Source organism: Cetorhinus maximus, chromosome 12 (assembly GCF_964194155.1).
Source record: "Cetorhinus maximus chromosome 12, sCetMax3.hap1.1, whole genome shotgun sequence".
NCBI lineage: Eukaryota > Metazoa > Chordata > Chondrichthyes > Lamniformes > Cetorhinidae > Cetorhinus > Cetorhinus maximus.
In genome coordinates this window covers 95,955,539-95,969,884 of record NC_135890.1, presented here as the reverse complement: position 1 = coordinate 95,969,884, position 14,346 = coordinate 95,955,539, and the positions used below count along the sequence as shown (strand labels likewise).

The following is a 14,346-nucleotide window of genomic DNA, read 5'->3' as shown; positions in this document are numbered from 1 at the left end:
ACAGGCTGTTATTTTGACACATTACTACAGCATGCTGAAATAATCTATGTGTTAAAGACTTAACTGTTTGTCTCAAACTGATGAGGGTAATGGTTCCGAACTATTCTACTCAAGGGAACCCATTGAGATGATCCCCTATTGTCTAAGTGATGCAGCCTTTTCTTCTGTACAAAATAGGGGGCTGACACTATGTGAATTAACTCTTAAGATCCAGGATCTAACAGTACATCATAAATATTATAATATAAACCAAAAGCCTCTCCTGGCTGCATAGTTAAGAGAATATCTTGCATTAAATAACATATTTCACATCTTCAAAGAATCTCAAAGCACTCCATAGCCACTGAATTATTATTGAAATATAGGACAGAATCGTCCCAGCTTTGACTAAGTGCGGTAGCGGGCAGGAAAAAGGATGTTTTACCTCCTGGCTGCAATGGCGGGTTTTTGCACCATATCATTCCATTCCCGCCTCATTAATTATGCAGCCACAGGAAACATGCTGTCTTGCTGGCAGGTGCCTCCGATTTGCCATTAACTCATCACTTCCTCACATAAAGTGCCATATTTTAACTGCAGTCGCGCACACACTTTTCGATGCTTGCAGACCAGGACTGCTCCGGTGAAGATACGGCCCCAAAAGCCAAGAAGAATGCAGCCCCCCCCCCCCCCCCCCCCCCCATTCAGTGACGTATTCCTTTGATATGTCTTCTGGACACCGTGGAGGTCCGTTGCGATGTCCTCTATCCCAGCCCTGGACGCAGGAGGTCCATCAGTCCCACCACTCCAGCTTGGGAGGTGGTGGCAGAGGCGGTCAGTGTGAATGCTGCACACAAGAGGTCAGCCATCCAGTGCAGAAAATGGACGAATGATCTCATCCATGCTGCCTGGGTAAGGCAACCATCTTATCACTCTAAACACACACACCCCACACACACCGCACACACACACCACACACACACACCCACACCACACACATCTCCACACCACACACCCCCACACCACACACCCCCACACAATCAGTGGCAGCTCACTCACTGCCAGCTCAAGGGATAATACCACTCACTCTCTCACACACTCTCACAGCTCCATCTGGCCTCATCTCCTCTGGAGACTGCCTCCTCAGCCCTCACCATCTTGAGACCATTTGCACAGATCAGCATGTGCCCCCACACATACCCTGGGATACCCCCCATTCCCCAGTACAGCGCTCACCCTGCAGCCTCTTCCCTTGCCCAAAGCCACTTCTCCCCTTCCCCCAAGAAAGCCCTATCCCTGCAGCTGTTGAAAAGCCACCCCCCGTCTTATGGCTGGTCTGGTCAGTAGAGACCTGCCCGTGAGCGGCCCTAAAAATGATGTGGTGCTGCCTGCGAAGCCTGGCACTGATGACTGTGACTGCTGCCCGAAACAAGGTAGGAAACAAACCTTGGAGTCCCGAGCGAAGTGCCGCTCACCAGGTGCACGTCACTTGTGTACAGTTGTGAAACACGTCGGCGGTGCCCAGGTGATCCCATTGTGGGGGGATGAATACGGCAAGCAGGGCTTATAATGAGATGCTAAAGTATTGAAATTAGGTTCCCGACATGCAGCGGCAAGAAACGTGGCCCGTCATTGATGGGTGGAGCGGATGATCGTAAACTGGTTTCGCAACAGTGTGAAACCGATTTTTGGCCTTCTTGGTGTATTGTCATCCCCCCCACCTGCCATGATGTCCAATTCCAACGGGGCCAGAAAACTCCGGCCATAGTCACTTTTATAGAGGTAGGTTTCACATAGGTAGCAGCCAGTTTGCATACATCAAGGCCCCACAAACAGCAGTAGGATAAATAGCCAGTTGATCTGTATCTTTTTGTGGTGATGTTTGAGAAATAAATATTAACCAGGACACTGTAAAAGAAAATTCCCTGCTTTTTTTTTCAAATACTATCGTCAGTTATTTTATGTCCACCTGAATAACCATAACGGACAACAATATTTAGTGCTCCCATAGTTTGTTGACCACAGAAGACTGACTTTTGCTAATAAAATTGATTCCTTACCCCACAGCAGTACCGTAGTTCCACATTTTTGTGGGACTACACCTCCACCATCAGGATAAGGAACTCAGTTTTAGAAATGTAAGTGCAGGGAGTTGGCATACAGGCCCATGTTTCCTGTGATCCATACTACATAAGCACTAAATGTAAAAGTACCTTAAGACCAAATCTGAATTCTGGAATAGCCACATGTTCCACCCCAGCACCCCCTGGCCCACCCAAAATAATAGGGATAATGCATGACTGGTTGACTGATCATCTCCAAATTGACAGGGTTTGGAGATAGAGACAGCTGCAGCATAGTGGTACTAGACGATGAGGGAAAATAAGTGCAGCCTGGAAAACAATGGTCAATTTCCTTGCTCACTAGATTGAGAAAGAAAGTGGCACAGTAACGTGGCACAATCTGGGTTGGTGATTGAATAGATGCTGCCATAGATTAATGTATTTGTGCCATGAAATTATCATAATAATTTCCATCTCTGCCACTTCATCATGGTACTGTTCACAGGTCTCACCCAAGCACGAAATATAGCAAACTTTTATTCAGTGTTGGGTGACATCTGCAATTCAATTTAGATCAAAAAGTATCGAGAAAATGCATTTGCATATATTATATTGGTCTTCTGTCAGATTTTCTTTTGGTTCCAATCAATTAATATTTTGTATTTTTGATGTCCTGTAAAGGAGATGGAGAACTATTTCTACTATTCACAGCTGCGTTTCCAGCGTGTCAGCACAATGGAGACCAGGGAGGTGTCAACTCATATTCCACTGCAGGAAATTCCATTTGTGATAAGAGCACTGGGATTCTACCCTACAGAGAAAGAGGTACATTGTATATGTTCGCATCCGCAAAAATAATTCACACTTCTGATATGTACTGGTGTACAATTCCTTAATAGACATGGCATTGAAAGCACACATATGGCGCCTTCCATCTTGTGAGATGATGGTGTGCACTGTGGTGGTTGACTTGATGTAAAACATCGCCTGATCAGGAACCCCATTCTGGCATGGCAGTCTCTGCTGCACAAGCACAGTATACACTAGTCTATCCAACAAGGTTATAAAGATAGAGTTAAGACTAAACGAAGACCTCGGGTCAAGCAGTATTAAAAGGTGGAAGATAACTGGATGTGGCCAAGAGAAAACCCTGATGCTCGAAGCTGAGGGGAGAAAGCACAGCTTGGTGCAGAGGGGGAAGCTAGAACAGGCTTAGAGAGAATATGGCAGAAGGCAAAAGATGGTTAAAGTTTGAGACATAAGGAGAAGGTCAAGAACAATTAGAAGTTGAGAATGCAAGAAAAGGTAGAACAGGATCTGAGTCTTGAGGTGTAGAAAGTAGAGCAAGAGTTAGAGACCAGGGTGAAGAAGTGATAAAGGGCTTCAACATACCAAGGTAATGGCACTCACCCTGAACACTTTATTGATGTAAGACAGTAGCTTTGAAGTGGAAGACCTGACCCCACTGGACCAGATCCTAACCACCAGACTGACGCCTGCGTGCAATATTGAGAAAAGGAGCATATGCATTGGGAGTAAGTTTCCATTAGATAGATTGTATCATTTGATCATTTTGATTGCTTTCATCTCCAGATTGAGGACATGCTGAATGAAGTGAAGTTCAGTAAATATGTGGAAACAGGAAGATATGTGACAGATATTGATCTAGGTGAATTCATTAAACTGTATATAAATCATCGACCTGCGTTTGGCATAACTGCTTCTGAGCTGCAGCATACATTTGATGTTCTTGGCTATGACAATGAAAATGGAGAAAAAGCAATTAACTTAGGAGAATTACTGCAACTATTGCAAAATGGAGGTGAGTCAAATGCCAAAAAATAAATACAATGAATATAAAACAGATCATCTGGTCATTACCACATTGCTGTTTGTAGGAGCTTACTGTATGCAAATTGGCTGCCATGTTTCCTACATTTCAAAAGTATTTATTGGCTATAAAATGTTTGAGACGTAATCATGAAAGGTGCTATATAAATGCAACTCTTTCTTTTATTTAGAAATGAATAATTAATATAAATATATTAATACAAATATAGAGAATAAATATGGGAGTATACAGCAATAAATCTGTTTAGTATATAAATAGAGTACTAAGACTCAACGTAAAACCACATGGTAATGACTTTTTTTCCCCCGTGTTTTTCTTTTAACTTTCTCCTCATCTCTCCTAAAGGCAATGACTTAAGCTGAGATACATTTCAAATTTGTGGGAGCCCTATGGTATCTCATCCAAGTACCCATTGTTTACAGGTGAATCTAATAAGTGAGTACAGGTAGACTATTCCACTCTGGATCACCTGAAATGCTGACTTTAATCCTGTCCTTACTCAACATCCATACAAGGCTTTTTTTATTCCTTTGTGGGATGTGAGCATTGCTGGCAAGGTTAGCATTTATTACCCATCCCTACTTGCCCTATTTGCTCTTGAGAAGGTGGTGGTCAGCTGCCGCCTTGAAACGCTGCAGCCTATCTGGTGTAAATTAGGGCGGGAGCTAGCTCCAGGATTTTGATCTGGTGACAGTAAAGGAACAGTGGTATATTTTCAAGTCAGGATGGTGTGTGAAATTCCTGTAGATATTATGAGGGCGTCATGAAACCCAGCTTTGAGTTTTGTCCTGTCCTTAAAGCATAAGAGAAGTCAAGTGGCAAGCCGAGTCCTCTTCTCACCAGATGCCCCTTGGGCAATTCCAGAAGGGTTGCTAGATATTGAATAGGAGCAGGTGCCCCTGCTAATTTTTCCACTTTCCCTCCTCCAGAGATATTGCACCATTTTTAGCATTACCATCCCAACTGAGATTAGCTGATTCTGGACAGCCGAGGCTCCAAAAACAAAACTAAATTTGTGTGTCGGTTTGGCTCAGTGGCAGCACTCGTGATTTTGTCAGAATGTTTTGGGATCACGCCTCACTCCAGGACTTGAGTACATAACTTAGGGTGACGCTTCACCACAGTAGTGAGGGGTGCCACATTGTTGCAAGTGTTATCTTTCAAAAGAGGCCCCAACTGCTTGTTCCGGAGGTCGAGATTGGCATCAACAATCCCATGGTACTTTGAGAAAAGAGTAGAATAACCTCTTGGCGTCCTGGCCAATGTTCCTCCTTCAACCAATAGAACTAAAAGCTAGATTAATATTCATCTCATTACTGTTTGAGATTTTGTATATTTACAGTGGTTGCTATGTTTACTTACATATAAAAGGAAAGACAGAAAATGGCCATCTGGTCTATCAAGCTTAAGCTAGACATGGTGCAGCCACATACATTATTAACCCATCCCCTAGATACTGCATGCTTTGGTATTCTATTCTAGACGATGACTCTCTGTGAACATAAATACTTGACTGGTATTTTGTGTACATATGAACCTCACAATAGCAGTGCCCTTCAAATAAATTAATTGCATGTGAAGCGCTTTGAGATTTTTCTAAGTGATATGAGAAGATGCTGTATAAATATGTGGCTGTCTTTCTTCCTCATTTGTATAACTGAGTACTGAACTGTGCACTTTCGCATGGAACCAGGGCGGGGGGGGGAGGGGGGGGAGGTGGGGGTGGTGGAGTTTTCATCTCTGTTTTTAATTCTACATTGTATTCTATTCCTGAACAGAGTAACTGAAAACAAGCTGGGCACAAAACTACTCCTTACTTTTTTATGTAGGTGTCGCTGATAAGGACAGCATTTGTTTTTTTTTGAAAAATATACTTTATTCATAAAATATCTAAAGGAACATTACAAAACATTTCAAAATGGTCATTACAGGAAGTGCAATGATATTCAAATTTTCTACATAGAACATGTTGCACTCTGAGGTGCTTCAATACAATTGTGATATATGTAATATTTACTGTATATATTCAGTGTGAGTCATACAGCACGAAGGGTTCAATGCAAGTTCCAGCCCCTTGGTGCACTATGGCTGAAAGACCTTAGACAGCGACCTTTCCCTATTGCGTCTCTGCAGCGGCTGCTCCAAGCTTTAGTGCATCCCTCAGTACATAGTCCTGGACCTTGAAGTATGCCAATCTGAAGCACTCGTTCGTGGTCAACTCTTAGCACTGGAAGACTAGCAAGTTTCGGTTAGACCAAAGAACATCTTTCACCAAGTTGGTTCAGTTGCAGTTAATATTTGTCTCAGTGTGTGTCCCTGGGAACAGCCCGTAGAGCACAGAGTCCTGCATCACAGAACTGCTTGGGATGAACCTCAACAAAATCCATTGCATCTCTCTCCAGACCTTCTTTGCAAAGGCACATTCCAGGAGGAGGCAAACAACGGTCTCTTCCCCACCACAGCCATCTCAAGGGCAACATGTGGAGATGGTGAAACTCCGGGCATGTAGGAAGGATGTAAACAGGGAGCAGGGTCTTTCTCACCACCAGCAAAGCTATATTTTGGTACTTGTTTGAAAGTTCTGGCAATGAGGCATTCTGCTAAATGACTTTGACACTCTGCTCAGGGAACCATCCGACAGGATCCACCATCTTCTTTTCCCACATGGCCTCTAGGGCATTATGTGCAGACCACTGCCTGATGGGCTTGTGGTCAAAGGTGTTTTTCTGTATTAACTTTTCCACGAGGTACAGGTGGTACGGCACGGTCCAACTACTTGGAGCGTTCCACGGCAGCGTGGCCAGACCCATCCTTTGCAACACCGGGGATAGGTAGAACCTCAGCACATAGTGACACTTGGTGTTTATGTACCGAGGGTCCTTGCATAGCTTGATGCAGTCAAACACAAAGAAGGCTATCAGGACGAGGGCAATGTTGGGTACATTTTTTCCCCTTTTATCTAGAAGTTTGTACGTGTCCCTGCAAATGCGGTCCATTTTGGACCTCTAGATAAAGCAGAAGATGGCTCAGGCGATCAATACAGTGCAACACCGAGAGTGCCTCACACCTGATGACCAGGTTCTTACCTGTGATGAAGAGGGAGCATTGCTCCCACATGCCCAGTTTTTGTTGGACCATAGCTACTCACTCCTTCCAGTTTCTAGCACATGCTTCGGTCCCTCTGAACATATCCCCAGCACCTTCAGGTAGTCTGGCCTGACAGTTAAGGGAACAAAGGATTGATTAGCCAAAGAACATGGCCTCACTCTTGTCATGGTTGACTTTGGTTACCAAGGTCCGTTTGAACTGGTCACAGATGCTCATTAGTCTGCGCACCAACTATGGAACTGAGCAGAAGATGGTGACATCGTCCATGTACAGGGAGGCCTGAACCTGCATGCCTCCACTGCCTGGGATCACCAATCCTCTCATGCTCGAATCCTTCCTGATGGACTCGGCAAAGGGTTCAATGCAACACACAAACAGGACAGCGGAGAAAGGGCAGCCCTGCCTGACGCCAGATTTAATTGAAAAGCTTTCCAATTCCCACCCATTGATTGAAATTGCGTTACTGATGTTTGTGTAGAGCAGTTGGATCCAATTGCGGATTCCTTACCCAAATCCTATTTTGGAGAGCACATCCATCATGTAGGTGTACGGTATTCTGTCAAAGGCCTTCTCCTGGACCAGGCTGATGCGGCAGGTGTCCACCCCCTGTCCTGTACATAGGCAATCGTACCCCTGAGTAGTGCAAGGCTATCAGAGATCTTCCTGCCGGGTACAGCGCAGGTATTGTCAGGGAGGATCACCAACTCCAGAGCAGATCTGACCCGATTGGCAATGACCTTGGACAAAATTTTATAGTCCACTTTCAAGATGATCTTGGAGGCCTACGAGGCAAAGAGCAAGGTTTGCTGGCTCTTTACCTCTTAGAGATTCTCCATGACATCGACCCCCATCGACTGCAGACGGAGCAGATTCTGCAAGCTTTTCTGGAGTCAGGACATTTCCTTCTGTTCCTTTTTACCCTTCGGTACACCTTTGAGGATGAAAAACCTCTTAGTGCTTGCCTTGATCACTTTCCACTAGTGTGTCGGAGACTCACAGAAGGGTTTTACGGTTCTCCAACCTTTGTAATCCTTTTTGAGTTCCTCAATGTTTTCTGGGGTCAACAGTTGCTTTTCAGCTTACATATTCCCCCTGTCAACCCTTTGGTCTTCCTGTAAGTGACAGTCAGCCAGTAGGAGGAAGTGGTCAGAGAAGAACACTGGCTTGACGTCGGTGGATCTGACCATGAATGCTCAGGACACAAACAGGAATTCTATCCTGGAATGGATAAACCCGTCGGGCCGCAACCAGATGTATCTACTCTCGCTCCATCTGTAGGATTGCTGACGACATCATGCAGCTTGTCATCTTATACTGTTTCCATCAGGAGTCTGGACATGATGTCCAGTCTGCTAAGAAGCTTCACACCATCCAGGACAAAGCAGCCCGCTTGATTGGCACCTCATCCACAAACATTCACTCCCTCCAACATCGATACACAGTAGCAGTAGCGTGTGCCATCTACAAGATGCACTGCAGGAACTCACCAAGGCTCCTTAGACAGCACCTTCCAAACCCATGATCACTATCATTTAGAAGGACAAGGGCAGGATTTTTCAGCCAGCGTGCGGGGTCGGGCCTGACATGCTGAGGTGTAAAATGACGTGCGATGACGTCAGGCATGTGCCTGACATCATTGTGCTGTCTCACGTTGTTTCATTTGGTGGGCGTCCGCCGGATTCGGCTGCACGCCCGCCGATATATAAACGGCCTATTAAAGTCATTAATGTAATTGTTAACGCTGCCCATCCAACCTTAAGGTTGGCGGGCAGGCGAAAAGGCCAAGCGGCCTAAAGCTTTTGTAAATAAATTTTTTAAATTTCCGATATATAAAAACATGGCCCATCTCATGTGACAGAGTCACTTGAGGGAAAATGTTTAATTAACTTTTTTCTCCACATTTATTTAATTATTTCAATATCGATTCAATCCCTCCAAGGCAGCTCCGTGCCTCAGGGAGATTGAAGTGCTCTTTCGCGCACATGCATGAAAGAGTGCTGGCCCCGGCTCTCTCTCCTCCCCACTCCCCCCACCCCCCCCCCCCCCCCCCCCCGCACAGGTAACACAGAGCGCTACAGCTCGCATCTTACGCTGGGCGGAGATAATTGGCCCACCTGCGTAAAATGACAGCACGGAGTGCATAGCGGGTGGCGATCGGCTCCACGACTGCCCCCGCCCGCTTCCGCCAAGCCCGCCCGCCACCTAAAAAATTCAGGCCCAAGTGTCACTATGTGCTGAGGTTCTACCTGTCCCCGGTGTTGCGAAGGATGGGTCTGGCCACGCTGCCATAGAACGCTCCAAGTAGTTGGACTGTGCCGTACCACCTGTCCCTCATGGAAAAATTTATGCAGAGAAACATCTTTGACCACAAGTCCATCAGGCAGCGGTCGGCATGTATCGTCCTAGAGGCCCTGCAGGAAAAGGAGGCGGTGGATCCTATAGGATGGTTCCCCGAGCAGACTGTCAAAGTCATTTGGTAGAATGCCTCATCGCTAGAACTTTCCAACAAGCACCAAGATGTAGCTTGGCTGGTGGTGAGAAAGGCCCTCCCCGTCAGATCCTTCCTACATGCCAGGAGTCTCAACTCCTCCACATGCTGCCCTCGAGGTGGCTGTGGTGGGGAAGAGACTGTTGTTCACCTCCTTGTGGAATGTGCCTTTGCAAAGAAGGTCTGGAGGGAGATGCAGTGGTTTCTGTCGAGGTTCATCCCCAGCAGTTCTGTGACACAGGACTCTGTGCTCTACGGGCTGTTCCAAGGGACACACACAGCTGCTAGAGGATCATTAACTCAGTGAAAGGCGCTCTTTGGTCTGCCCGAAACTTGATGGTCTTCCAATGCAAAGAGTTGTCCTCAATCGAGTGTTGTAGACTGGCACATTCCAAGGTCCAGAACTACGTGCTGAGGGACGCACTAAAGCTTGGGGCAGCCGCCGCAAAGGCGCAATGGGGAAAGGTTGACATCTAAGACCTTTCAGCCATAGTGCACCGAGGGGCTGGAATTGTCTAGACCCTTCAGGCTGTATGACTTACATTGAATGTATGCAGTGAATATTACATGTATTACAATTGTATTGAAGCATCTCAAAGTGCAACATGGGGGAGAATTTCTCCCCGTCGGGTGGGCTAGTCGGGAGCGGGCGCAGGCAGGCGCAGAGCCGATCGCTGCCCGTGATTGGCTGCTTGCAGCCATTTTACGTGCGCGGGCCAATTAAGGCCCGCCCAGTGTGACGCTCAGTGCTACCTGTGCCGGTGGGGGAGGAGGGAGAGTCAGGGCCTGTGCTCTTTTGCGCATGCATTCAAAAGAGCGCAGAAATCTCCCTGAGGCACAGAGCTGCCTCAGGGGGATTAAGTTCAAAATGAAACTTCAAAATAAAGAAAGTGAAAAATTATTCACACATGTCCCCTCATTTGACAGTGTCACATGAGCTGGGACATGTTTATGAAATGTTCAAAAACTACTTATTAATTTAATAAGCCCTTCATGAAACCTCATCCCGCCCATGGATGAGGTGTCATGGAAAATGCGAAGGCCGTTTTGGCTCTTCACCTGCCCACCAACCTTAAGGTTGGGCGGGCAGCCCTGTCAATTTGTTTAATGGTTTGTTAATGGCCTTAACAGGCCTTTGACAGTTTGGTGGGCACGCAGCCTTCTCCGGTGCGCGCCCACCAAATGAAAGATTGGAATGATGCGCGGTGACATGGGGACGCACGCCCGACATCACCGTGCGTCATCTTACGCGTCAGTGTGCGGGGCCTGCCCCCACACGCCGAACAGAAAATGCTGGCCATGATCTATGTAGATAACTTAAATACCATTGCACTGTCTGACTGTCTGTAATGACCATGTTGAAATGCTTGTAATGTTCATTGATTGTATTGAAACACCTCGTGATCTATGTGGAAAGCTTGAATATGATTGCACTTTTTAAAATGTTTTGTAATGTTCTTTCAGATATTTTATGAATAAAGTGTATTTTCCCCCAAAAGAACTTCTATGGTAATCCACTAGATGGAGCTATGTGTGCATGGTCACAGCTGAAATTTTTGGTTTTGTGCTGAGTAGAAAACTGGAAAGCAGACAGGCAGGCACACATCATATATATAAAAAAAACAAAAAATACATTCCATTAACCAGGTTCATCTGTGCACATGCACAAAAGACAATATATAAATTCACCATTGTGCCAGATGTATAAAATAAGTAAGTAGTTACAAACGTTTTCATAAATGTTTGGATTTGGATGCACACGTATATTAAGTACAGCTTCATACCTTGCTTAAAAGGCAACAGTGTAAGTGGTAAAGGTCAGCATTCTCCAACAACAGAGATCTGACTGGTTAGGTAGGTCACCTGGGTTCAGTATGAAGTGGTACAAAGGTTCACTACATGACTGCCTTTCCCAACCTTACTTTTATTTCCATTTTGTTGTTACTCCTTAATTTTTTTGGTGATTGTAACAAAAGAACAACAAGTTGCTTGTAGAGCTGTTGAAAACTGCAATAACTAGAATATGTAACAATCCAGTTCACATCTAATGAAACTCAATTGATTAGTCATTGTAGTAGCTGGTTCGCAGTCAGCCAGTTATGGTCAAAGAAATGCGAAGATCATACATAACACTCAATGGTTATTACGTTTTTTTAGGTGCATAATGTAAGCAATTGTTTCCTTTCAATTGTATCAGTGGATTCAACTCACTTATTATGAAGGCAACTAGTAGAAATGTTTTGGTAATTCAACATTTGTCAATTGTTTTAATTATTAAAAGCATAATAAGTGCCATTTTCTCTATATAATTACCCATATAAATACAAAGGTGGAAATTCCATTCCAATACTTTGCAAAATAATTAAAATGGAATGATAAGAAAAAAAATGTGTTTTAAGTACCCGTTGTTGATCTGGTTGTGCTTCTTGTACATCTTTTGAGCATGGACCCACTATAAAACCCTGCTCTCCTTTTTTGTCTTGCTTTCTAGGTGAATGTATGGCTGAGGAAGAGGTAGCAGAGTGCCTTTCCACACTACTAGGCTTGAATCCTGAGGGAGGAAGTTCTGAATTGATCTCCTTTGATGCCACAAGTACCATTTACACATGTTTAGATCATTTACACTTCTCATTTGTCCTTAAATGAATTTAGATGGTTCAAGTGTAAGAATTTTTGCTGTAGGTTTTCAATTCAGTAGAATGTTCAATGTTTGACCGGCGTAGACTCGATGGGCCGAAGGGCCTTTTTCTGTGCTGTAGACCTCCATGACTCTGACTATTTGATAAGTGCTGTGTTCTGAGCTAATGTTGGTGAGGATCATTTGAAATTATGGGTAGAATCAAGTCTGCTCCTGGGAGCAGGAAAGGATGTGGGAGGAGGCACCTTTTTTTATTTAATGTGTTTGATATTGACTCTGTGCTTATTTAAACCATATAAACTTAATTGTGCGGGAGGTGACATGTCAGCTTACTGACGATGAGATGAAAGTTGGGAATTCAGTTGGTGCCGTATTAAAGGCAAATTGTGGTTCCCGACGGCAAGTGGCGGGAAACAACTTTCAATGCAGTTCCATCAATATTTGGAATTCATTTAAACTTATTTCAGGGCAGTTCCATGATGCTCCAAAGCAAACCTGAAATGTTATTTTAGTTTATGCTAATCTTGTCACTAAGTGCAAAATGGACAGATGTTTCCATTCCTCCTGATGTTGAAATGAGTCTGCAGAAAGTTCAGACACCTGGGTTATGTCTGCACAATAAATGATAAAGATTTTTGGGGAGCTTCTACAGAGGAAATTCTGCTAATCCTTCACCCTGACTCAGAACAATTTCAATCTTTACTAGAATTTCAGACAGTGTTGTTGACTTACATTTTTTTAACAGAGGACCCCATTGATTGTGAAACACTTTACGTCCTAAGAATATGGATGTTGCTATATAAATACAAGCCGCTCTTCTTTTTCTTGTTGTTCTACCCACTACCAAAGATTTGGATACTTCACATTTAATGCTTCTTGAAATTTTGCACCTAGTGCGGCAATCAATTTATCTTAAATTTGTGGGGAACCTAAACTTAATCTGTAATTATTGCCCTCACATTTTTGATAAAGCTATCCTGAATGTTAGCTATCATAATTTAATTGTTATATCTGATTATTTTGTATGTTGTACAATTTACTCATAAAATCTATGAAACGAGTCCTCATTAACCTAATGCATTTGAATTGGTCCAAAACAACAACAACTTGTATTTATGAAGTGTCTTTATGTAGTAAAATACCCAAGGTGCTTTATTAAACAAAATTTGGCACTGAGCCACATAAGGAGATATTAGGGCAAATGACCAAAAACTTGATCAAAGAGGTAGGTTTTAGGAGCATCTAAAATGAAGAAAGGGCGAGGTGAATAGTTTGGGGAGGAAATTCCAGACTTTAGGGACTTGGCGACTGAAGACATGGCTGCCAATGGCAGAGCAATTTGAAATTGGGGATGCTCAAGGAGGCCAGAATTGGAGGAACACAAATATCTCGGAGGGTTACAGGGCTGGAGGAGGTTACAGAGATAGGGAGGGTCAAGGTCATGGAAGGATTTGAAAACGTGGATGAGAAATTTAAAATAGAAATGTGGTAACACACACACTTAAACAGATCCATCCACTGCTAGGTACTAAGTGTTGTGAATGAGTTGCAGTGGTCATGGTTTAAATAAGCATTGAGTCAATAACAACAATGTTAAACAAAAAAGGTACTATTTTTGGTCAATGTAGATTTGAATGAGATATTTAGTGGCAGTGATTAACACCATTTCCACTTTAAATTTAATCCATGCAAACGGATACATTGAGTCAAGAGCTTGTCCTTACTTGGCATACTTTACACATATTTTTCTGTCACATAAAGCGTGCAATGATTGCATAATAAAACTGTCGAACTAATTAAAAATTATCAGATGAAGACCAAATATCATTTGAAATGTTTGCATGAATTAGTTCTGTTTAAACAAAGAGGAAAATGTACAAATCAAAAACCTTTCAGAGATTCTGTTCTGAACTCTCAATATAATGACCTAAGTGGGAGACTAATCAGTGGTGGGTGAATGTGAGAATATGAATCTGGAGAGATAGTCCAAAGAAGGTTGAACTAACGCTACCATTAAGTTTTGGAAGTGATGAGAAAGACCTTTGGAAATCGCACCCCCCACCCCCGCACCCCCCAACCCCCTCACCCCACTCCTGGGAACAAGAAACTTGGGCAGTCATGCTAGGGATACTCAGGGTGTTCAAATGTTAGGTTTTGCATTTGTTTTTATGTTGATTTTGTTGCTTGGAAGGAGAGAGGCAAGGATATTGGGAGGTTA

General features: G+C 43.9%; 1 protein-coding gene across 1 annotated transcript in view; it reads left to right on the top strand.

The window, feature by feature from the left end:
* The window catches only part of cfap251 (cilia and flagella associated protein 251), a 73,411-nt gene that overhangs the window by 58,376 nt on the left and 689 nt on the right, over positions 1 to 14,346 (top strand). The window contains exons 18-20 of the mRNA XM_078554659.1: positions 2,724 to 2,867; positions 3,636 to 3,864; positions 11,982 to 12,083. Coding sequence (XP_078410785.1) covers positions 2,724 to 2,867; positions 3,636 to 3,864; positions 11,982 to 12,083 — 475 coding nt within the window. The remainder of the gene's footprint in view (positions 1 to 2,723; positions 2,868 to 3,635; positions 3,865 to 11,981; positions 12,084 to 14,346) is intronic.